The sequence below is a fragment of the Aulonocara stuartgranti genome (genome assembly GCF_965226115.1).
Source record: "Aulonocara stuartgranti genome assembly, chromosome: 3".
Taxonomy (NCBI): domain Eukaryota; kingdom Metazoa; phylum Chordata; class Actinopteri; order Cichliformes; family Cichlidae; genus Aulonocara; species Aulonocara stuartgranti.
In genome coordinates this window covers 78,947,702-78,973,634 of record NC_138941.1, presented here as the reverse complement: position 1 = coordinate 78,973,634, position 25,933 = coordinate 78,947,702, and the positions used below count along the sequence as shown (strand labels likewise).

At 42.2% G+C, this 25,933-nt stretch overlaps 1 protein-coding gene across 1 annotated transcript in view; it reads right to left on the bottom strand.

Moving 5' to 3' along the window:
• LOC309692882 (alpha-2-macroglobulin-like) overlaps positions 1-23,129 on the bottom strand; it is a gene marked incomplete at its 5' end in the record, with an annotated part of 33,786 nt that extends 10,657 nt beyond the window's left edge. Inside the window, 24 exons of the mRNA XM_082511713.1 lie at positions 72-248; positions 2,934-3,017; positions 3,241-3,292; positions 3,378-3,499; positions 4,410-4,536; positions 4,797-5,022; positions 5,389-5,527; positions 5,625-5,748; positions 5,855-5,998; positions 6,882-7,031; positions 7,437-7,582; positions 7,677-7,740; positions 11,340-11,567; positions 11,802-11,969; positions 12,067-12,176; positions 12,270-12,387; positions 14,028-14,178; positions 14,275-14,359; positions 14,434-14,599; positions 18,236-18,256; positions 18,360-18,412; positions 22,539-22,692; positions 22,790-22,970; positions 23,050-23,129. Coding sequence (XP_082367839.1) covers positions 72-248; positions 2,934-3,017; positions 3,241-3,292; positions 3,378-3,499; positions 4,410-4,536; positions 4,797-5,022; positions 5,389-5,527; positions 5,625-5,748; positions 5,855-5,998; positions 6,882-7,031; positions 7,437-7,582; positions 7,677-7,740; positions 11,340-11,567; positions 11,802-11,969; positions 12,067-12,176; positions 12,270-12,387; positions 14,028-14,178; positions 14,275-14,359; positions 14,434-14,599; positions 18,236-18,256; positions 18,360-18,412; positions 22,539-22,692; positions 22,790-22,970; positions 23,050-23,129 — 3,070 coding nt within the window. The remainder of the gene's footprint in view (positions 1-71; positions 249-2,933; positions 3,018-3,240; positions 3,293-3,377; positions 3,500-4,409; positions 4,537-4,796; positions 5,023-5,388; positions 5,528-5,624; positions 5,749-5,854; positions 5,999-6,881; positions 7,032-7,436; positions 7,583-7,676; positions 7,741-11,339; positions 11,568-11,801; positions 11,970-12,066; positions 12,177-12,269; positions 12,388-14,027; positions 14,179-14,274; positions 14,360-14,433; positions 14,600-18,235; positions 18,257-18,359; positions 18,413-22,538; positions 22,693-22,789; positions 22,971-23,049) is intronic.
• Between the last annotated feature and the right edge of the window lie 2,804 nt (positions 23,130-25,933).

The following is a 25,933-nucleotide window of genomic DNA, read 5'->3' as shown; positions in this document are numbered from 1 at the left end:
TTGTTTCTTGAACCGTGTGTGTTGAAGTGATTCAAATGATTTCCTTCTTAGAGGAAACAATAAAAACTTGCCACTGGTGAGGAAGTTAGTAGCTTTTTCCATGATGGCTGCGGTGAGCTGCTGTGTGCCTTTCAGGTAGTGGAGGATGTAGATGTTGGGGGCCAGGAGAGCCATGTTCTGCTCCCCACATCCATACGGCATCTGCAGCAATCCATCCAGGTTCTTCAGAGCCCGGGCGAGGATGTCACCTGATCAAAAACATTGATTCACTAAAACTAACAAAACTAGCGTAAAACAACTTTGTATTATTGGGCAGAGATAACCTGAATACTTCAATATGCAATTTTAAATGATGATTTCATTTGCTGAGCGAAAAAAACATCCAAACTGAAAATCAAAGATTGACTGTGATTAACCAAATATTTCTGGGAAGACTGAGTTTCATTTCACCAACCAGACCCAGGCCTGATTAAGGCCAGACCTGCTGGATCAAGAAATCACTCAAGTACAATCTGTTTGACAAAGGGAAGCAGGCTAAAAGACGTCCAGAAGAAACACGTCGTTGCCATGACCAAAAGAAATTCAAAAATAGGCGGGAAGTCTTGAGATCTATCAGTTTGGACAGGGTTAAAAAACAATTTCTACAGCTTTGGAGCGCCAGTGCACCATGTTGGAACCCATTATCCACCAACTGAGAAAACTAGAAAAGATGTGGCCGAAATTACCCCATCGCACATCGACGACTCACCGAAAAAGTCAAGCGAATCCCAACAACACCCAGAACTGAAGGCCTTGCCTTCCTCTGTAAAGGTCAGAGTTTACGATTCAACAATACAAAGGAGACGGGGCAAAAACAGCATTCATGGACAAAACCACTGCTGACCAAGAAGAACACAAAAGCTTATCTCACATTTGTCAAAAAAACATCTCCATGCTCCACAAGATATTTGGGAGAATATTTTGTGGACTGAAGAGAAAAAGTTTTGACTTTTGTTGCATTTGGCTTAAAAGTGACGCATCATTTCATAGAAAGAACATCATACCAACAGCGGTGGTAGCAGTGTGATGCTCTGGGGCTGTGTGGCGTAGCTTTGTCTGCGGCTCAGCTGCAGGGGAGGGGTGGGGCATTGGGTTCAGGCGGTTAGCGACGGAGGAGTCTGGTTAAGGCAGCTGGTGCCCAGTGTTAAATCATGCCTCTGCCGTTTCAGTAGCTCGCCACGACCTGGAGGGAAGAACTCTCTACCAGGAGAATGTCCAGCTATCAGTTTGTGCCTTAAATCTAAAACTTGGGCATTTAACCTTCTGGGGTCAGGGTATAATTGGCCGTTTTTGACTACTTTTGATTTTACCTCTATATCTCACCTTTAAAAACTGTTTATCTTGCCTTGTTTGGTATCGTTACTTTCAGCACAGCTTTAAATATCTGAAATTTGAGTTATTTTTTCATTTTGGTATACTATATTAGCACAATTGATCTAAATTCAGACAAAAATGTCAAAATCCGAGTAGAAAAAGTTAAATTTTTTACTGTAAAACCCACAAACATGTTTAATGAATCATTTTCATAACTTGAAATGCAAATAGAAAGAATAAAATTATGCACAAATTTTGCAAACAACAAAGTTATATGGTACTATTTACCTAAAAATGCAGCCCAGGCCTCAGGCGTTTTTACATAACCATTTAAATCTATTTACAGAACAATCAGTTCTGCATCAAATAAGAAGGCACACAAATGATTTGTGTTCAGTATAAGACAGAGGAGAACAGCACAGGCCTAAACCAGGTCTGACAGCAGGAGGAGCATCAGTCCAGTTTTCCATGTGGGAACAGCGTTTACACTGGAATCTGCCTTTGACGGCGTTTTTGGAGCAAATGTGACATTCAGCAGTATAACTGACACACAATACAACACAATAACTACACAACACACTAACTACAGCCTCCAAACACGCTAAACGTCACTAATGTGTGACATATGAAAACTCGCTCTCTCTCTCTTTTGCTCGCTTTCCGTCACTACTAAAAATGCCGTTCTCCCTAAATAACCAAGCGTCACATGTTGCCATATCATTTTTTGATTGGCTGACATGGTAAACTCTAACACCAATGGGGAAGGAGTGTTTTTTATTTTTCTTTTTTCACGCACAAGCAGAGAGTGGTTGCTAGCGCTGTCTGTAGAAAACGCCGTTTTTACCGTTCTTCCTGCTGTAAACGCCGCTGTTTTGTTCAGAAAAAAACTTTATGTGTATTTTTTATCATAACTCTGGTTTTACGTGGTCCATCGACACAATTCAAGAACTGGTATATAGTCTGAAGTCCGTTACTTTCGACCAACAAAACAACCTGAAGAGTCGGTTGGGAGCTGAAAGAGCCGGCTCTTTTTAATGCGCCGAGCCGAAAGAGCCGGTTCTCCAACAAGAGAAAGAAATCCCCTCACTATCTTGTAGCTGTGTCGTCTTAAATTGGTCATGTGATTTTGACGTGTCGGCGCATACGTCGACCGCAGAGGGTTAAGATGGAAAATGATCCAGGACACCAGAAAGTGGTCGAGTCAAAATCTGGACTTAAATCCTACTGACATGATTCTGCATGACCAGAACGATTGCGCTGGAAAACCCTCTGGTGTGACTGGGCCAAAACTCAGCGTTTCAAACAACACTTATGACTAAAGCTAGACTGCAGTTCTTCCTGCACAGAATGGCACAAACAGCCTTTTTGGGGTCCATTTCTTTTTCACACAAGGCCAGGAAGACGTGGGTCTATCTATAAATGAAATCATCTTTTAAAAGCTGAATACGGTTTTTACTTTTACTTGAACATGACGTCTCTTTTATTTTCTGTTGTTTTCGTAATTTGCCTTTTTAACAAAGCTTTAACCTGCCATATTTTATTTGGCTGAATCAAAATTGAGATGAAATCATGAGGTTTACCCAGGACTGATACAGAAGTGCGGGCAGATCCTTCTATCACATTCTCAGGCAGATGTATCTCTGCTTCCTCCGTCAGCGGGCTTCCTGTGTACAGACACAACAAACGTCCAATCAGGAAGTCACGACTACAACAGTTACTGTCCAAAGTCACCAGGTGGCCTGATCTTCAGCACATATCGTTACATTTTGTGAAAGTAAAAGATGAAAATTTGGCACATTTTATGTACACAGTGCACTCCACTGCTAACTTTGAGCATTTAGGTCATTTCTTTATTTAAACTTTGTAACTGATGGAAATCATACCGACCTTTTGGACAAAGAAGCCAGTTGTATGTCTTTGTCGTCTCAGTTCCCTCGGCCTGAAGAAAAGTATCTTTAAAATGAGTAACAATTTAAATTTTATGAGTAAAAATGTTTTTCTCGTCTCGTATTTATGACACTGACCTTCACTATGAGAGATTTGGTGACCACGTCGATGCGACCTCTGTCTGGTACGCTCACAACCTCATTATCGCATGACACATGGGACGCTACGGCCTCAGCAGACACAGTCACATTCACAGCCCCTAAAAGCAGCAGCACAGGTCACCTTCTTCGTCTCTCCATTAAAATAAAGGTTACCGAGGTTATTTTACAGATTTTGTAGAAACTAGAAGGAAATGTGTTGGGACAAAAGGAGGCGGTTAACTGTGATCACACTAGATCTAAATCTAGATTTAATGTTGGTTCTAAATCGAAGGTAAGATCAATTACAATTGGAAATTTTACTGCATCAGGCATGAAAAACATGAGCTGAAAAAAACAGTCCAAAATGATGTCAGGGTTGCTGCTGAGTCCTGCTGGAGGCCAAAGTACTGCAAATCATAAGATCCATTTAAGATTAAGAAGAAATCATTTGCATGGCAATGCAACTGCAAACAGTCTGTTCTAATGATACTGTGCAAGGGAAGCATGCATAATGAATTGAAAGGAAGGTTTCAAAATGACTTGTAATTGGCTAAGACAGCTGCATTAAGTAAAGCATGAGGATGGAGGCAGCTGCTGCCCTCAGACTGGAGGTATAGACGTTCTGCCCCACTCCCTACAACCCCCACGTTTAGCCTTCCAAACACAGGGGTTATATTCTGGATTTGCAGCAGCATTTGACTGTCTACATGTCCTAGCTCTACACTGCACACTCACTGTCGTCTAATGCACACACAGCTTTCTAAATTCCATGAATATAGCTTATTGGGTCTCAGATTCTCTCATTTCATTATGATAACTTATATTTCAGCAGTATTTCTCACATAGTGTTTTTATAATTGCTCTTTATTGTTTTAATCTCATTTATTCTATTTAGCCATCTTATGTGGATTCTTTTTAAGTCACTTCCTGAGAGTTCACTTCCTGCTTCTGGGTGCTGCACTTGGGTCGTACTCAGCCTGCCACACAGCGGTTTCCTGGCAGTGTGGAGGACCAAAGCCTGATCCTCACCTAAGGCTGTTGGGATCATGGTCCACCTGAGGGTCTTGCGCTCGTTGGCACACAAACAGGATGTGTACAGATCACCAGAGAGAGGCGTGAGGGTGTAATCTGAGGACGGCCCAGGAGTGACAGTAACCTGTACGAGGAACACAGACATGGCTACATTTAAACCTGAGTTCAAATGTGAACACACCTACAGGTGAGCTTGCAGGTGTTGGTGAGCAGGGGCCCTTCAAGAACGGCCTGCATCCTGCATGGTTATATTGCCAAAGAAAAGATATTTTCTATTGTATTTTAATAACTATGATATAAATTTTGCTTAGAAAGTCATGTTTTCAGTATGGCTTTCCTTGGCTATGAACAGACATGTATCTAAACACTTTAATCATTCATTACCATGATGCAGCTGGTCAGGTAGTTAAAGACAGTCGCCCTCAGTTCAAAGTGCTCCCCCCGGATGATGGAGTAGGGCATGGTGAGTTCAAGGAAGAAAGGTTGGAAGACTTTCATTTCTTTACGAGGAGCCAAACCAAAACCCTGAGAGGACAAACAGAAAGCCTCCGTCTCCCAGGTGGTGATGGTGTCTGGGACAGTCAGGGACACGCCCCTTTTTCCATCGTCTCTGAAGCAGCAGATACACACAAACATATTCTGTAACATAATCAAACATGTTTTTATGTCTGTAAATTACTTGTATATCATAGTTACATCCTGCAGTGTGAATGACTTGTATATGTTGCATTGACAAAGTAAAAGAGCTCCACGGTGCTGATGACAGTGAAATAGTGTATCCCACAAAACTTTAAATATGACAAAACATCAGCCTGAAGCATCAAAACATGCTCAAGAAAAAACTCACAATTATTCTATTTTCATCTTTTTCATGTGTGCAAAGACACAGCAGAAAGTTCACATGGGTTTCTAAATGTGATCGTATAAACTTTTTAAAATGGAATATGCACCAGATCTCTTCACAACAGATACTTACCCAACTTCCACCAGATCCCAGATCCATGTCTCAGGGAAGAAAGAGCGAGCTGTCTCTATTAGTGGAGGAAGCTGCCCAGCAGATCCCAGACCAGGACTACTTAGTTGAATAGAACCATCTCCAAACCGGGGAGCCATAGCTAAATAAAAAAAGAAAAATTAATTTCCTGTTTTCTTTTTGGTAAATACAAAGCAAAATTTATAGCCAGACACAACACAAACAAGTGAATGATTCACCATAGTAGACATGAGGAGGGCCATCATAGTAGACACCAGGGCCTTGATGGTAGACTTTTCCTTTGAACTTGAGGCATGAAGGCAATCGAAAAAGCAAGTTTGTCGCCATCTTCAGTCCGACTTTCTACATATTTCAGCAGCACACAAAGATCAGCAAAAACTGGTGCAACAACAAAAACTATTGTATTTAGATTAAGTTTGACGGACTCACAGGTATACTTGTATTTTACCTGGAAAACTGCATAGGCGTCATTTTGCTCTTGACTGGGGTGCGGCAAAACATATCTTTTTGGTCTCACATTAAGGCAGTCTGTAGCATCATCAACCTCATACGGGATACCTGAGGATTTCTTGAGTGGGAGCAAGTCAAATATCTGAAAAGAAAAGTGCAGATCAGCAAAACCTCCAAACATTTATTGCCTGCCTGGTCACATTTGATCCACATGTGTTTTTTAACTCTTACCTGTAGTACTGGTGTAAATACAAGTACAGATTAGGCTCAAATCAATTGCTACATTATCTAAGAAGAATTCTGAAAAAATAAATAAATAAAAATGATCAAGTCAGCAGTAAGTGTTCGCAGATGTGAGGTGTTGTAGTTGAAGTATCTGTTTACCAAATGTTACAGAAGTTCTACAATTTTACTATAAACAACACATCGTTCTTAGTGACTTATATGGCTACAGTAAGTGTTCTCCATTTGAAGCTGTCTCTGTAGCTCCTTAAACTCACCAAGTATCACTTTTTCCAGGTTTTGCTGTATGTTTAACATCAACAAATACTCGTGTATTTGAGCAGTTTTGATGCAAAGTTAAATTCTTCTCAAGTAAAGCAGACAGTGATTGGCAGGTCATACACTTGTTTGCATGGTTGAATTATTTGCTAAAAAAAAAAAAGTCATGATCCTGGATTTATCTCCATGCTGAAATATTAATTTGCTCAAAAGGAATTAATTTTATAAGATTAAAATATTGCTGTCTGCAACCACATGAGCAACAAGCATGGTACTTACTTACTCGCTAGAAAGACTGTCATCACAGACACATGCATTTGTAACCTTGTATTTTTTATACCAGTTTGCTTTAAGACAAACTCAGCATTTGACTGTTTAAAACACTTCAATGTACGACTGCCCAAAGAATACTTATCAGGACACAAGTACCGGAGCGAAGGCATGAGCTGCTGGTAACTCATGACACTACGGGCTCTGGAAATAAGGGATGTGTCCACCTCACTGGTGTTAATATCAGCAGTTACCTTATCTGCATCCAGAGTCTTCCCAGGCTCCTTGATGAGAACGCTCTTGTCGATGGCGCTCACACCACACAGAGAACGTGGCAGGGCCGTCACCTGCATGTTGGTCTCTTCACCTGGGACGGCTGAAGACGGTGAAAACTCCACTGACACCTGACACACACAAAACACCCGTAGAAGTTTAGTGACTGTGATGAGTCCCCACTCACAGCTGGCTAAATGAGCTGCTTCACTGTGGTGAGTGACAAATCATGAGTCCCATGTGATGGCTGTAGCCCACGTTGGACACTGTATGAACACTGTGTCAGTGTTAGATAGGTAGGACTTGCATCATCATTGAAAAAGTGCTTGTATAAATGGGAGTGAGCGGGTCATGAGGTCATATAAAGAAGCAATTTGAATCCTTAGGTAGAGTAGAAACAGCTGTGCAACAACCAGTCCATTTACTGATGCTAGAAATCCTCAGGTGATTTAGCCAACTGAATTTGACTTTGATTTGAACGACATGGCATGACTGCAGACACCAAACACACAGCACACCTCTAGAATTACACTCACCTTGTTGCTGAAGCATTTGTCAGTAGAGAAGTCAGCACTGTGGGCAATTACATCCTCACTTGGCAGGACGGCATAAGCCACAACCTGGAACTCTGGAGCCATCTCAGGAGACACTCTGACTTTAAAGGACACCTGGCCCTCATTCACTGAAACACAGGTCCAAACATGCATCCACAGATCAACAAAACAGACCAACGTCAATGCTTGGCTGTGGCATTTGTGGAAATATGGGAATTTTACCCGATCTATCTTGCACTTCAACCTGTGTTTGTCCTTGCATGGTGACTGCTCCTCTGGACAACACCTGGAAGACAGAAATCATTTAAAAACAAGAATGAACTAGCACTGATATCTGTGGACATCAGAGATGGGCAGTGACGCGTAATCTGATTACTTTTTTCAAGTAAAGTAAGGGATTACTATTGCAAAATCGGTAATTAGATTACCGTTACTTTCCCGTAGGAACGCTGCGTTACTGCGTTACTAAAACCGTGATTTTTTGCGAGAATGTTTCACGACAGTGACGTAAGCGAGTGCGCCGTTAGTGACAACAGCTGTGTGCAGATCAACAGTGGATCACATATTGATTGAGAGAGTATGAGCGTGCAGCGTTTAAAGCGTGGAAGTACTGGCCTTACTTTGAGTTTGATTCCATAAAAAGTGACAAAAACATTAGCGTCTGTTGTGCGTGGGAAGAAAACTTCTTTTTACAGCGAAAAAAAACCCTAAACTTCCAAACAAGCACCGAGTGCGCAACGACGTAATGGGAAACTCACAGAGAAACTCGCGGATTCTTTAACTGACCGCGGCACACCTGCACCAGGGTAAACCTCCGCCTATCGCAGTCCTGCTTTACAGGTGAAAATAGAGCAACAGGACCGCTGAGTCTTTGACTTTATTTATTTTCTGCTGTGTTTTACTTGCATCTATTTGAAAGACTGAGTGTAAACACAAAAAATATTTTATTTTATGTGCTGGAATGTGCAGAAAATAGGTTTAAATGTTAAACTAATTTCTTCCAGTCAGAGAATGTTGCATATAATTAAATTTTTGCTTGATGCATGAAGTTAAAAGATTAAAACTAATAAAACAAGTTTTAAAAAGAGAGACTTTTCCATTTGATTACATTTTGTATGATGGATTATGTAGAAAAAGTAGAATTGGGCTGAAAGATCTATCACTTTATCACCTATTCAGGTTGTAAATCGTGTTTTTAAAAAGTAACTAAGTAACTAAGTAATTAATTACTTTTTGGGGGAAGCAATCAGTAATTAGTTACTGATTACTTTTTTCAAGTAACTTGACCAACACTGGTGGATATACACTACCAGTTAAAAGTTTTGACACACCTTCTCATTCAGTGTTTTTTTAATTTTTATTTTAATACTTTCTACAATGTAGATGCATACTGAAGCAAAGAAAAGTATATAAATATCTCTAAATATGTTTTATGTTTTAGACTCCTCAGAGCTTCCCTTTGCTTTACTGGCAGTGAATGGTAATGGTAAATGGACTGGTTCTTATATAGCGCTTTTCTACTCTTTCTGAGCACTCAAAGCCCTGTACACAACTTTGCTGCACAACAGTGCTGCAAACCCTCGCCTGACATGTTTCACCTCACAGGTGAGCCTTATCAGTGTCAATTGGTGGAATCTCCTGCCTTCTTAATGGGGTTGGGACCATCAGTTGTTTTGTGCAAAAGTCAGGTTGGTACACGGCTGACAGAACAGCTGACACAACTGTTAGAATTCATATTTGAATGTGTCCCCAGGTGCAGTCACAAAAACCATCAAGTGCTACGATGAAACTGGCTCACATGCGGACCGCCCCAGGAAAGGAAGGCCAAGGGTCACCTCTGCTGAGGATAAATTCATCAGAGTCACCAGCCTTAGAAATCACAAGTTAACAGCAGCTCAGATTAGAGTCCAGATAAATGCCACACAGAGTTCCAGTAGCAGGTAGTGATGGTAAATTTGATTCTTTTTGCTGAATCGAGTTTTAGTGAGTCACTCACCAAAGTGAATCGGGTGTTTTGAGTCATTTGAGTCACTGAGTCAGTTGACCAGAGAGTGCAAAAAATTTACATTTTCACTCAAACTTAATTTGTTTCCATTTTTTAGTAAATCCTACAGGTAAGATAAGTGATTGAAAAAGAAAAACAACCATTTTTATAGAGCAAAAAAGAGCAAAAAAAAAGATTTCTAAAGGTAACATTTATTTTATTTATTTTTATTTTATTTTATTAGTATTTTCCTCACGTGTTAAATATATATTTTCACATCTAAATGTCCACTGAGCTGTGAGCCAGGGGGCGGTAATGCGCCTTAACATTGGTTGCCAACCAAGCAGAAGAAGAAGCTGTGAGCCAGGAGGGAGGGGGTGAGTGAGTGAGTGATTCATTTATGCTACGATTCAGCCAAGAAACACAAGAAACGGACATTAGACCAGTGGAAATCTGTGCTTTGGTCTCATGAGTCCAAATTTGAGATCTTTGGTTCCACCTGACGTGTCTTTGTGCGACAGAGAAAAGGTGAATGGATGGTTTCTACATGCATGGTTCTCACTGTGAAGCATGGAGGAGGAGGTGTGATAGTGTGTGTGTGTGTGGGGGGGGGGGGGGGGGGGCTTTGCTGGTGACACTGTTGGGGATTTATTCAAAACTGAAGGCACACTGAACCAGCATGGCTACCACAGCATCCTGCAGCCACATGCCATTGCATCATCTATTTCCCAACAGGACAACGACCCCAAACACACCTCCAGGCTGTGTGAGTGCTGTTTGACCAAGAAGGAGAGTGATGGCCTAGCCTCCACAGTCACCTGACTTAAACTCAAAGGAGATGGTTTGGGATGAGATGGACCACAAAATAGGCCAACAAGTGCTCAGCATTGTTCACCAAATGATTAAATATGTATTCATTCATTTTGATGTTTTGATGCCTTCAGTGAGAATCAATCGGAATAATTCAATTCAATTTATTTATACAGTACAAAATCAATAAAACTGTCACATCAAGGTGCTTTCTATTGTAAGGTAGACCCTACAATAAGATTAATAACAGATATGATTCAGTGCAGAGAGGTCTGTTAACACATAGTGAGTGAGAAAGGTGACTGGAAAGGAAACACTCAATGCATCATGGGAATCCCCCGGCAGCCTACATCTATTGCAGCATAACTAAGGGAGGATTCAGGGTCACCTGGTCCAGCCCTAACTATATGACAGGACATTGGCCAATCAGATGAAAGGAAGAAAAATAGGGTCAAAATTTGTACTTGTAACTTGAAACTTGAGTGCAGAGTTTCTCACGTACACAAATTCTTTTTTATGCACACATAAATTCTTTTTACACATACAAATCCTGAGAATCCTAAGATGCACAAAACAAAGGATTAGAAAAATAAAACAGAAAATAACTAAACGTGGAGTCACTAAAAGACGAGACTTGAAAAGTGCAGGGGAAACACAGGGAAAGCATGATTAACTGAGAACAGAAATGACTAAATCTACGAAGGCCTAAGAATATAAATACTTAGCAGAGAGAGAAAACTAAGGATATCATGAACAAAGGACCAAACACTGAGGCTAATTACTAAGCTGACAGAAAATGATGAGGGACAAAGCACAGGGACCAGACCTGAAGTCTGTGGAACCAGCTTCCACTTTGGATTCAGGAGACAGACGCCCTCCGAGTTTTAAGTTTAGGCTTTTCCCTTTTTGCTAAAGCATATAGTTTGGGCTGGATCAGTATTTATGCTGAAATAGATCGAAGCTGCTGGATTCTCATGATGGACTGAAAGTTTCTTCTTCAGTCATGATGGGCATTACAACAGTAGTTTTTTAGCAAACACACAAAAAGTCTGGTCATGTTCAACTTTGTAGTAAACCCAGAGATAACTCACCAGATAAATGACATCCACAGACCCCGGAGACTCTCCCACTATAGTGTAGTTGACTGATACGTCTTCTTCTGCGTCACAGGACACTGCTTTATCCTTCTTCTGTACCTCTAGAGAGCTGATTGTTTTAATATCAGGAGAAGACGGCTGGGACATGGATAATGTGTGAAATCCCCTGTCATAGTATGCAGTTCTATATCCTGGGTTGCCCACTGTTGGTGTCAGGCTTGCCTAGTTGGGGATAGGAAACAAAAATTTAAAAACTTGATCTACAAATAACATTGGACAACGAGACTTTATAAGCAAGGCAAAGGTGGAGGAAGATGAGTCATAAACTGTTTCAGGATTGCAGCTTCCTACTGTGGGAGGTATTTGGACATTTGCAGCCTATCACAAACCAATTGTGGCTTCAGGCTGCTGTCATGGCTGCATTAAATTACACATTGTTTCCGTGTGTCAGCTCACATGGAGTTGGATATCCTGGTCAAAGTTATTAGTGCTGAAAGAAAATGAGGCCACACCGTTGCTGTCAGTTGTCAGATTTTGTAGTGAGCGTGTTTGCCACATTCGTCCCGTGAACAGGTAGACCGGTGCGTCACAAACTGGTGTATTATTGTGGTACACTGCTCTGACCTGTTGAAGAACACAATGCTCTATCAATGGAAAATACAAACAATTTAAATGTGCTTTGCTACGACAAACTGAGCTGAAAACAACATGTTAGGCTTACTTTTCCTTCCACATTAGATCCCCGTTCCCAAACCTTGGGCACGTTAATAAAAGACACTTTTCCAAGGACGTAAGAAATCGTGACTCTCTTCTCTTGAGGGAGTGAAACACCTGAATGTAAAAACTTTCATGTTACAATCCTGTGAATGCCTTTTTGGTTAAACATACATTGATGTGTCATTTTAAAGGAATAACACAACTTGCCTGTTCCCTCTTCTTCCACTTTGGCCCTGATATCCAGAACATCTTGAAGCACCTTTTGGTCCATTTTAGTAAAAATTGACATGTTGAAGGAAAAAGTTGCACAGCCAGTCTTGTCTGCCTGGAAAGAACAATAAAGAAAGAAAATCACTGATACAAGAATAAACCAAAATTAGAATCAAATCTCATTCACAGTCTAATCTATAAAATATATTAAATGTTCAAACTAGAGAGGAGTCATGAAAGACTTGAGCTCATTTAGAATTTGATGAAAGCAATATGGTTTAAAAATGCAGGGTGGGGGGACAAAAGTCTGGAGGGGTCAGTTGTACTAAACATAAACAGCTGAAGGAACATTTTGCAACTGATTATGTTACCTGGCAACAGATCATTCAGATAAACGTGTATAAAAAGATCATCATAGAGAGACAGAGTTTCTCACAAATACAGACGGGCGGAGGTTTACAAATCTGCAACAGACTGTGTCTACAAATTGTAGAACAATGACAGAATAATTTCATTAATGTAAAATTATCAAGACGGGGAATATCTCATCATCTGCAGCGCACAATGTCATCAAAACATGCAAAGGATAAGGCTGAAATCCACTATCAGATGCAGTCTCCAGGTCCTTGGGCAGCAATGCATGAAAAACTGTCATCATTCTGCCACTCAGATCACTGCATGGCCTCAGGAGCACTTCCACAAATCAATATCTGCGCACAAAGTTCAAAAGTCAAATGTGAATGCGAACTGGAAACGCTGCATTCTTTTCTGGGCAAAAGCTCATTTAAAACGACAAACACTGCTCTGTGCTCAGATGAATCGAAATCTGAAATTCTTTTTGGAAAAAACAGACGCTGTATCCTCCACAATATCCCAAACATCCTGTCGAGCTGGGCCTGTATAGCAGTATGATGGTATCACCTCACAAAACCACTGTATCGTTTAAATTTCCCAGCAGCATCTCATTTACATCCTCAAAATCTCAGTACTACCATATATATGTTATACAGTACTGTGAAAAAAATCTTCACCCAACCACCCTTTTTTTTGTTTGTTGGCTTCCAAAGAGCCAAACTTTGTTAATTTCTTCCTGCTTGAGCAGTTTTTGTTTAGACTTTGGCTGCTTTTACATTCATTTCCAGTTCAGTCCCCATACCTGATCATTTCTAGAGAAAGCTTTTTTTCTTTCATTCCTTTATTTGCATCAGGTACTTTATGTTGACCTATGAACCATCCAAGCACAACAAGGACACCTGCCTCAAGGGATTATTGTTTCTACACATAACAGACAACTTAGCAGACAACCAGTTTGAACTTGTATCACATTGTTGAGCAGCCTGTTGCAAAAGCACATCCTTTATTCCCATGTCCTTCTTTGAATCTAACAATGGGGTTTGAACTCATGGAAGCTTGCCTGAGAGACTTCAGGCTGTATTTCTATTTGTGTTTGCATGTTTCAGTAAACCCTGTAGCTATTCATTCTGCTTGTGTCAGTGTAACAGTCTGAAATTGTATTCTCTTGTGTGTCAGACATAATGAAACACACCACTTGCCTTAGCTCACGGCTCAATGAAGGCACATAACCCAGTATGTGACATATGAGACAATGAAACTGTAGTGAAAAAAAGTAAAGAGGACACACGGCGCCAGCTTAACTGAGTACAGCAGGCAACCCGTGTGCCGTAATGCTAATGCAGTGGCCTGAATGTACCCAAAGTATCAGGGAATAAAAGAGAAATGAAGCCATAACTGTACCTGCTTTGTCTCTGTGTGGCAGGAGCCACCCATCTGCAATAGGGCCAAAAGATCGTAATCGTGCGACGATATACCAAAACCTCTATACAAATTAATAGGTCTGCACACATTGACTGTAACACGTCCTGGTACAGGCTGTCCATACGTGTACCTGTTTTAAGAAAAATAAGTAAACATTATGAGTCATTTGCTCTCCAAACTCCAGATTTTACAACACATAATTTGTCCTGAAAGAACTTTTCCTTACTTTGCACACACTTTAGCTTCAACGTCTTCCTGCCCAATACTCACTTCTTCAGATATATTTACTGTCACATCAAATTTGGGTAAAACTGGGGGAAATATGAATGTCAGCATTTGCACTCCATTACAACAAAGAATTTAAGAATAAATAAGACTGACTTACCATATTTCTCCACTTTGAAGTTGTGAGATATTTTCCTCTCACCCATTGACACAATGATCTGGTACGGTCCCTCAGGGGCCTCAGCGTCCAAGGAGTAAGAAAGCTGCAGTATTCTGCTATTGGATGTTTCATTTAGCCACTGTCCAATCCTGTTACTGTGAGGATCCTGTTAAATCAAGTGACAGTGACAGCTACTACACATAGTAGTAGCTCAGTGTTCCAACATTCGAAAGAAAGGACTGCTCTCACAGCTAGAGATTGACGAGGTATAGCTTGAAACCTGGATCCCCCGTAGCCAGTTACCAAGATTAGTGTAGTGTAGATGAAGTACACTCAGAAGGTCTGCTGGATGATGTTAATGCAGCATTACGGACAATACCTACAACCACGATTACCAACACTAACAAGCTGATCTACAATACGGCAGCAGTGATCAGTGAGATGCTTGGCTACAAGTTGAACAGCCACAAGGGGCAGTACCCTCCATGGAGAAGGAGGCTAGAGGGCAAGATCAAAGTAGCACGGAGGGAGGTTAGCCAACTAACGGAGTTGCAGAAAGGTGCGACAAAGAAGGTGCATAAGAAATACAGCAAACTGTCCATACCTGAGGCCTTGGAAACTGCCAAGCAAAGACTCACAGCCTTGGCCACCCGCTTGAGGAGGTACACTAGAGAGATAGAAGGCAGGAGAATAAACCACCTGTTCTCCACAGAACCAGCAAAGGTGTACTCTCAGTGGCAAGGGAACAATAAGAGAACAGCACCACCAAGGCTGGAGACGGAGCAATACTGGAAGAGCATATGGGAGAAGGACGCAACCCATAACGGCAATGCTCAGTGGCTAGTGGATCTGAGGGCAGACCACAGCGACCTCCCTGAACAGGGTCCAGTAACCATCACAGTGGCAGATATCCAAGAAAGGGTCTCCAGTATGAAGAGTTGGACAGCACCAGGGCCCGACATGGTTCACGCCTACTGGCTGAAGAAGCTGATTGCACTCCACGAGCGTCTGGCAGCACAAATGAACCAGCTGCTAGTTAACGAGAGACACCCGGAATGGCTAACCGAAGGTCGGACGGTCCTGATCCCCAAGGACCCCAAGAAGGGACCGGTCCCCTCCAACTACCGACCAATAACCTGCCTCAGTACTACATGGAAGCTCCTGTCAGGCATCATATCGGCTAAGATGAACAGGCACATGGGTCAATACATGAGTGGGACACAGAAAGGAATTGGCAAGAATACCAGAGGCGCAAAACACCAGCTACTGGTAGACAGAACAGTCAGCCGAGACTGCAAGACCAGACTGACCAACCTGTGCACTGCCTGGATTGATTACAAGAAGGCCTATGACTCAATGCCCCAAAGCTGGATACTGGAATGCTTAGAATTGTACAAGATCAATGGGACCCTAAGAGCCTTCATCAGGAACTCAATGGGGATATGGCGTACAACACTAGAGGCCAACTCCAAGCCCATAGCACAAGTCACCATCAAGTGTGGGATCTACCAAGGAGATGCTCTGTCCCCACTGCTGTTCTGCATAGGCCTGAACCCCCTCAGTGAGATCATTAACAAGACTGGCTACAGATACCGACTACGGAATGGAGCAGTTGTCAGCCACCTCCTGTACATGGATGACATCAAGCTGTATGCCAAGAGTGAACGAGACATCGATTCACTGATCCACACTACCAGGCTATACAGCAATGACATTGGAATGTCGTTCGGACTGGAGAAGTGTAGTCGGATGGTAACAAAGAGAGGGAAGGTAGTCAGAACTGAGGGGATTGAACTACCAGAAGGCAACATTGCAGACATAAAGGACAGTTACAAGTACCTGGGGATCCCGCAGGCAAATGGGAACCATGAAGAGGCCGCTAGAAAGGCTGCAACCACCAAGTACCTGCAGAGGGTCAGGCAAGTCCTGAGGAGTCAGCTGAATGGTAAGAACAAGATCCGGGCCATCAACACGTACGCCCTGCCCGTGATCAGGTACCCTGCTGGGGTAATAGGCTGGCCAAAGGAGGAGATAGAAGCCACTGACATAAAGACAAGAAAGCTCCTTACCATGCATGGAGGGTTTCACCCCAAGTCCAGCACCCTGAGGCTGTACGCTAAGCGGAAGGAAGGGGGCCGGGGACTGGTGAGTGTCAGCACCACAGTCCAGGATGAAACAACGAACATCCACGAATACATTGGGAAGATGGCCCCAACTGACCGAGTGCTCAGTGAATACCTCAGGCAGCAGAAACCCAAGAAAGAGGAGGGAGACGAGGAACCATCATGGAAGGACAGGCCCCTGCACGGTATGTACCACCGGCAGATAGAGGAGGTGGCTGATGTCCAGAAATCCTACCAGTGGCTGGACAAAGCTGGACTGAAAGACAGCACAGAGGCACTAATCATGGCAGCACAAGAACAAGCTCTGAGTACAAGATCCATAGAGGCTGGGGTCTATCACACCAGGCAAGACCCCAGGTGCAGGCTGTGTAAAGATGCCCCAGAGACAATCCAGCACATAACAGCAGGGTGCAAGATGCTAGCAGGCAAGGCATACATGGAACGCCATAACCAAGTGGCCGGCATAGTGTACAGGAACATCTGTGCCGAGTATAACCTGGAAGTCCCGTGGTCAAAATGGGAGATGCCCCCAAGGGTGGTGGAGAATGACCGAGCTAAGATCCTGTGGGACTTCCAGATACAGACGGACAAAATGGTGGTGGCTAACCAACCGGACATAGTGGTGGTAGACAAACAGAAGAAGACGGCCGTAGTGATCGATGTAGCGGTTCCGAATGACAGCAATATCAGGAAGAAGGAACACGAGAAGCTGGAGAAATACCAAGGGCTCAGAGAAGAGCTCGAGAGGATGTGGAGGGTGAAGGTAATGGTGGTCCCCGTGGTAATCGGAGCACTAGGTGCGGTGACTCCCAAGCTAGGCGAGTGGCTCCAGCAGATCCCGGGAATAACATCGGAGATCTCTGTCCAGAAGAGCGCAGTCCTGGGAACAGCTAAGATACTGCGCAGGACCCTCAAGCTCCCAGGCCTCTGGTAGAGGACCCGAGCTTGAAGGATAAACCGCCCGCAGGGGCGTGCTGGGTGTTTTTTATATATATATATATATATATATATATATATATATATATATATATATATATATATATCGTTTCCCTTGCCTCTAAAATGACAACAATGCCAATGAAAAGGCAGGTGTAAAAACACAATAATTATTTTGAACATTTGTTTATTTGTTCATTTTCTATAATACCAATGAAAGGAATAATAAGCTGGTAAGGCCATTGTCAGCTATGAGTCACAGGGAGCTAGCTTTCTAACTTTACTGGCAGTGCAAAGTTGTGGTGACAGCAGGGTTTGACTGGTAATCTGGCATTCTGGACATTTTCCTGTTGGCTGTAAGACCAGTACAACTCTTTGTTGTCAATATCATTATACAGGCTTAAAGACTGGCTGGAATGGCAGCTGCACCTGACCCTACGAGCGCTGGCAGCAATCTCTCTGGTGTATTTTTTTGAACACTACTTTTCACTTTTACTTAATAATATTTTAAAGTAATGCTACTCTTACTTGAATAACATTTTTGGATACTCGACCCACCTCTGTATATATGCAACCCAATTTGTCCAGTTTTGAAACTGTCAGTGACCTGGAGTAATACTGCAGAAGCAGTGTGTACATAAGCAGTGAGCAGGGAACAATCAAGTCTGACTCCATGTGTTCAGCATTGTGTTGATGCATTTACAGCAGAAGTAAAAAAACCTTTTCTGGAGATATTCTCTGACCTGAAGTTCAATGACATCATACTGAAAGAAAGAACCAAAGACAGGTGGAGTTAAGAAATTGTTGTGTAAATCACTGCATCTCAATTCTAAACAGCATCATTAATAACACTGTTCAAAAACTCACCAGCTGATTGGCCGGTCGCATCTTATTATCCATCGCAACGACTCTGAAATTCACTGTGAGAAAAATTTTAAAGAGATTGTGTCTCTGTTTCTCTCCTTATACTTTAAAACAAAGGTCCATTAGGGTTGGGGCCATGACTGCTAAAATTAACAAAATAAACACTTAATTACATTACTAATTAAAATGGAAATAATTAATTAAATATCTAAACAATTTTATTATTAATTAAATTATGTATTTTGAGTTTCAATTTTCAATTAAATATTTCATGGTTGCTGTGCTGCAGTGCATCGTGATCTGTCACTGCAGCTTATCAACAAACACAACATCTGATTTTTACCCTACACAGCAAGTCAATACAGATCTCAGATAAGGGACTGATATGAATTGGTGGTTATGTGGACAGACCGACCAAATGCTTGAAGGTTGCACTACATAAAAATAATAAAATCATATTTGGTGACACGGCAAGTATTTTAAAATATTTCTTGTGGTGTAGCTCCATCAGGTCCGAATGGCTGTGTGCATTAAGCAGGGCACACTAAATAAACAGACACCCGGCCAAAGCATTAAATTGTCTGTGTCCCTGAGTTTGATGGGTGACAGATAAAACTGATTAATGAACACAAAATAATTAATTAAATTGAAAACCAATAATTGGACAATGAAATAATTAACTATCCTTGTAAATAATCAAAATGAGAAAAAATGAATTGAATATATAAAAAGATCATTAAATATGTGCTGGAAACTGGAAATCAGAAATAAAAACCTAAATGTGTGTTGGTGTACGCTCAATTATCCAGGTAAGTAAATCTCCAAAAGTTGATTCTGTTCATCTGGACGTTTTCAGTGGAGAAATTGATCCAGGTGACTTCTTCAATCTCAGCTGACTGCAAGTTTCCCCAATCTTATAAACAGTACATTTGCATAATGACTGAAACCAGCCCACTGAAGGAACAATCTGCCGTTCGCTACATGGAAGAAGTGCAAAGCAGAGCTCTGGTATCGCACCCTGGCTGGAACAAAACAAAGTCACTGGTTCAGGGTTTCCCCACTGAAAACATCCAGATGAAAAGAAACTTTTTGAGATCATTCAAATAACTTATTACATTATTTAAATGAAATCACTGATATTTAATTAATGTATATACATATATATATATATATATATATATATATGTGTATATATATGTGTATATATATATATATATATATTTTTTTTTTTAGACTACACGCCTTTGGAGCAGAGGATCGCAAGTTCGATTCCTGCCTGGGGCGTCTGTATCCAGTAAGGGTCCTAAGGCTAGACCCCCTATCCTAAGCGAGCCTACTGCAGACATGAGCGAGACAGATAAATATGAAGGCATGCCGGCTCGGACGTCGCCCGGATCAACAAGGTCCGCGTCAGGTGTTGAGGAACCAGGGCACCCTGATGACAAGTGGGCTACTGGAACAAGAAGGCATCGGTGGGCAAGAGACGAAAACAGGGCGTTGTTGGAATGCTACTACGCAAGTAACCTTGGCGGAAGGGGCTACACGAATAGAATGAGGTACCTATGGATTCTTCGATACCCAACATCCACAATGACGGCGAAACAACTAGTAGCTCAGTGTTCCAACATTCGAAAGAAGGGACTGCTCTCACAGCTCAACACAAATGCTACGGCAAGGAGGAGTCAGGACGCCAGGTCACCCCCACCCGAGATTGGGTACATAGCCCCAAGTGCGATAGGAGAAGGATCGTTGAGTGCGAGAGGAACTGACCTAAAAAATAGGATCATGGCCAAGCTTGAAACCTTGGTTACCAAGATTACGTGAAGTACCTCCAGAAGGTCTGCTAGATGATGTTAATGCAGCACTACGGACGATACCTACAACCATGATTACCAACACTAACAAGCTGATCTACAATACGATCAGTGAGATGCTTGGCTACAAGTTGAACAGCCACAAGGGGCAGTACCCTCCATGGAGAAGGAGGCTAGAGGGCAAGATCAAAGTAGCACGGAGGGAGGTTAGCCAACTAACGGAGTTGCAGAAAGGTGCGACGAATAAGGTGCATAAGAAATACAGCAAGCTGTCCATACCTGAGGCCTTGGAAACTGCCAAGCAAAGACTCACAGCCTTGGCCAGCCGCTTGAGGAGGTACACCAGAGAGATAGAAGGCAGGAGAATAAACCAGCTGTTCTCCACAGAACCAGCAAAGGTGTACTCTCAGTGGCAAGGGAACAATAAGAGAACAGCACCACCAAGGCTGGAGACGGAGCAATACTGGAAGAGCATATGGGAGAAGGATGCAACCCATAACGGCAATGCTCAGTGGCTAGAGGATCTGAGGGCAGACCACAGCGACCTCCCTGAACAGGGTCCAGTAACCATCACAGTGGCAGATATCCAAGAAAGGGTCTCCAGTATGAAGAGTTGGACAGCACCAGGGCCCGACATGGTTCACGCCTACTGGCTGAAGAAGCTGATTGCACTCCACGAGCGTCTGGCAGCACAAATGAACCAGCTGCTAGTTAACGAGAGACACCCGGAATGGCTAACTGAAGGCCGGACGGTCCTGATCCCCAAGGACCCCAAGAAGGGACCGGTCCCCTCCAACTACCGACCAATAACCTGCCTCAGTACTACATGGAAGCTCCTATCAGGCATCATATCGGCTAAGATGAACAGGCACATGGGTCAATACATGAGTGGGGCACAGAAAGGGATTGGCAAGAATACCAGAGGCGCAAAACACCAGCTACTGGTAGACAGAACAGTCAGCCGAGACTGCAAGACCAGACTGACCAACCTGTGCACTGCCTGGATTGATTACAAGAAGGCCTATGACTCAATGCCCCACAGCTGGATACTGGAATGCTTAGAATTGTACAAGATCAACAGGACCCTAAGAGCCTTCATCAGGAACTCAATGGGGATATGGCGTACAACACTTGAGGCCAACTCCAAGCCCAAAGCACAAGTCACCATCAAGTGCGGGATCTACCAAGGAGATGCTCTGTCCCCACTGCTGTTCTGCATAGGCCTGAACCCCCTCAGTGACATCATTAACAAGACTGGCTACGGATACCGACTACGGAACGGAGCAGTTGTCAGCCACCTCCTGTACATGGATGACATCAAGCTGTATGCCAAGATGTCTAAATGACTCGGGTAAAGTTTGTAGCATGCGTGCTTGTTGTTTTTGTCTGCTTCCACTTGTCTTTGCACTAGGATGATGTCGGCGTAAATGTGCAGTCATATTCGTTGTGTTCCCACTAGTGCTGTCAGCGTTAATCTGAAATGACGTTAAAGCCACAACACGGCAAATCTCTGTTAACGACCTACCGCGTTCGACTACTCCACCTAGGCTGCACTGTCGAGCGCAGATCCACTGAGCTCTCAACACAGACAGCGTCCTCAGAAGAAAAGTTGATAAAATAAATTGAAATTTTGTATTGTTCGATACATATGCGTACCGAACCGAAAGCACTGTATCGAACGGTTCAATATCGATACAGGTATTGTTGCACCCCTAATATATATATATATATATATATATATATATATATATATATATATATATATATATATATATATATATATAATTTATTTAAATTGAATTGGTATCACTAATTTATATTTTAATTGACAAGACATTTCATTTATTGTCTAATTATGTGTTTCATACATTTTGGCACCCGTGGCCCTCCACTTTGGTGCTTTAAATTCCATGTTTGAACATAATTTAATTGTGAACAATAAAACTATTAAGGATAAAACCATTAAACTTTCACATAAAATGAATTTGACTCTAATCGGGGACAGATGGTACAAACAATAAATCATGTCTGAGTGATATAATATGGACTTTGCCCTTTGGGGGGAGTCATGCACTCTGAGTATTCTGCATGTTTTATTTTGCATTACTGTGAATTTTTAAAATAGTTATATTCAAAGATGGACTCAGATTTCAAAGTGCGAACAAATATTTCGGTCGATGGACCGTATTAAATATCTTGAAAAGCGTTTGCTAAATGAAGCACAACTTTCACATCAATCATTGCATGTGTGTCCAAATTTTGGACCATAAAACTTGTTACACAAATTGGAGATGGTGGAGCAGCTGGCTCATGATGATGGAATTTGAATGAACTACATGTCTTATATAACGTAACATCACATTGTTACCTTTTTGTCCAGGGAGGTAGATGGGTTTGTCTGTTTGGATGAATGTGAAGGTATCAGACGCTCGGATCATCACTTTTCTGACTTGTTTGGAGTAAAATGTGTCTCCTCGTACCTCCACCTGAAAATGTTGCACCTCCTTTTGTACCAAAGGAGCCTGAGACAGTGGGATATTTAGATAGTCATTAAAGCCAATAATGCTTACGATAACAACTAACAAACACACTTTGTGTGTGAAAGTGCTGGTTGCCAACCTCAAACTGAACACAGGTTTGAAAGGCCTCATTTGACGTATGCGTGAATAAGGTTGTGTTCTTCTCTCGGGACATCAAAGTGACAGTCATGACCAGAGTCCCACTGGGCTGTCGGAGAGTTGCACAGAATTTGGCCTCAGCTCCAGCTTCAATAACTGCAGGAATGGCCACCAGGTACTGGCTGCATACAGCATCACACATACAGCAGTTACTGCAGTGAACAACTCACACAGACAAAAACACGCTGAAGACAAACTCACGGTTCAGCCACCGCTTGATTCACACGTATCCAGCTCAGGAGGACACACAGAGTGCAGCTCAGGATCCAGAGACGGTCCATGACTGGTTGTGATCGTTCTCAGTGTCAGCTTCGGCTAAATATTGGCTGATCGTCCCCACCCACGTAACAGCCACGTGTTTGAAACGCACTCATGTACTCTGATCTCCACAAAGTCAATCACTTACACATTTATAAAATCCCAATCCTGCTTTCAGCACTGAACACTAAACTATAGACAACAGTAAAGTTTGTCATTCAGTGTAAAATATTACAGTAACATACAGTGCTCCGAGGTGATGTTTCTAAATCAGCTCAGAGTTTAATTCGGCTGTTACAAAATATTATTTCTGTTCTGTATGTGTCCATGTTTGTCTTAACACCAGTGCTGGGATATCCCACTGTAGTGTGTAACTACTGATATTCTCTAAAATCACTGGGCGTTACAGTAAGCGTAGCCACCAACAGTGCCCTTTACCCAGCTTGGGATGTCTGACTGCCATGTTTTTGACTTTATTTCTCGGGAAAGACTAAACAAACGTTTGTGTAGTGATAACAGGCTCAAACACAACGGATGGATTCATCAGTGATGTCACAGACTGCTATATTTGCTTAAAAGACAAAAATCACAATGTTTCTGTCCAAATTAAAAATGAAACATGTTAAACAGCTTTTGTTGCACTTTAGTAAACAACACAGATCAAACTTCAGCCCACTGAAATAACTGCAGTGACAGTCACACTGCTGAGTGTGGAGGGATTTCTGGTCTGGTTTTTAAACTGTAACATTGCTGAGAATGAGTCATTATCTCTGACCCTCTGGACCCAGCAGTATTACCCCATGTTATTCTATTTGTCTTCATTGATTTGCCTTTACGGGAAAAGGGTTTTTGTTTGTTCTGTCTCACTAAGGGGCTGTGGGTGGGTGGGTGGGGAGGGGGGGGGGGGGGGGGCATGCTTTACACACATACAGAAATCAGAAATCAGAAATCAGAATGGGTTTATTGCCAGATGTTGAGGTTTACAACATTAGGAAATTGCTGCGGTGCACAGATGTGTTAATCCATAAATGTTAATACAGTTTGTTAATACTTGTTAACAAATGCAAAAAATAAAGTTTGTTTAAAAACAGTTATCAGCATTGAACCCATGAAAGACTGAAGTCTGTACTGATATACTCAATATTTGCTGCTGTTATGATATTAGTAGATATTTATTATGATACATTTATTCATGACATGAGCTCACTCATGGTTACAGCGCTGGAACATGTGGCCATGGACCCTAAACAGCATGCTCAAATCGTGACAAACTTCATAGATCTGGAGTGTGACCCCGTAAAAGACTTGCCTAAATCTGCTGGCCTGGGAGTCCAGCAGTTCATCTAAACAAAAGGCACTTAGACTAGAACAGATATAGATGTGTTTATCCTACCATGAAACAATAAGAGAAGGTACGACCGCTGCCATGCTCCCAGGAGGGTGTGAATGCCAGAACACCCTGGAATGCACACAAAGTCTTTGCAGACTATTAAGGATCAGACCCCTATCAATATGACATCGACTATAAACTCTAAGCATATATGAGTAAATATTTCTAAGCATGAATGACAATCAACAATACAAATCTAACACTAGTGTTGGAGCCAAGTCCAGGCCAATAATTTCACTCAGTTACATCATGCCATATTTAAGTATTTGTCATGATCTTTAAGTTTCCATTATAATCTTGATCATTTTATGTTATAATGTAATATGCTGTGCTCCATAAATTAATCCTGCTTTATTAGTCTGTTGTTGTTGTAAAGTGTTGGTAGATGTCGTAAAGGGGTGTGTATTTGGCCCGCATGCGGAGGGGTGTGGGTAAAAAAGGTTAGGTAAGCAAGCAGGACGTGGAGCAACAGTTTTCTGACCGTCGCCGTTCTGACCGTCGCCGTTTTAATGTTATTTTTTGGTTGTAACATAAAGGAAATATAAACGGAGCTCCCACCAGAGGCATTTGTTTTGTACCTTTCGATTTGTTTGGAAAATAAATGTTTTGCCCCTTTTCTCCTTCGCCTCGTTTTTTTTGCTACCGGAAGGCATCCAAGCGACTGAACAAGAGCACGAGTCAGAAACTTTACGTTCTGCAGAAGCGGCAAAGAAGGACCGAAGGCTGCCGCTACATTAGTCAGAAAACTGCTCCGAAAGTGAGAGGATTACGCACGCGTCACCGGCGCACAGAGTTAATCGGCCCGCGGCGCGGCAAGGGAAAACGGGACGTGAAAGAGGATGCGCTTAAGTCTACCCGTGTTTTCCGGATCCTTTCGGCAGTAAGAAAACCCCGCATCTGAAAAGTAAGAGGCTGTGCCTGCTTTACGGTTTGTGAAAATTCCTGTATGGTTAAGTGGTACATGGCCTGTGTAAAGGATTAATTGCATTGAAAGGTTTATGCCAGCGCAATTAATATGGAGCAGCAGGAAAAAAGAGTTTCCAAGCCAACTTTTAAAGCACAAGAGGAAAAGCTTCAGCATCTTAAAGTGACAAGGAAAACCAAGTTGGGTTACCTTAGTAGAAAGATAAAAGAGATTGAGGAGCTTATGGAAGATGACGGCAATTTTGAGGAAGTGGCTGTTAAATTAGCCACTGACTTCTCAAAAATATATATTGAGTTTTGTGAAAACAACGATGCAGTTAAAAATCACTTGACTGAGTCGGAACTTCTTCATGATCAGACACAGTGGTATGAGCCAAAGGCTAGCTATTTGAGAAGTTTTGTGGAGAAAGTAGAGAGATGGTTAAAACGAGTGGAAATGCAAGCAGATGAAGCAAGAATGGTTGATGCTGAAGTTGAGCCTGCAGACAGTGCTTCAGCAATTTCGTCCAGACG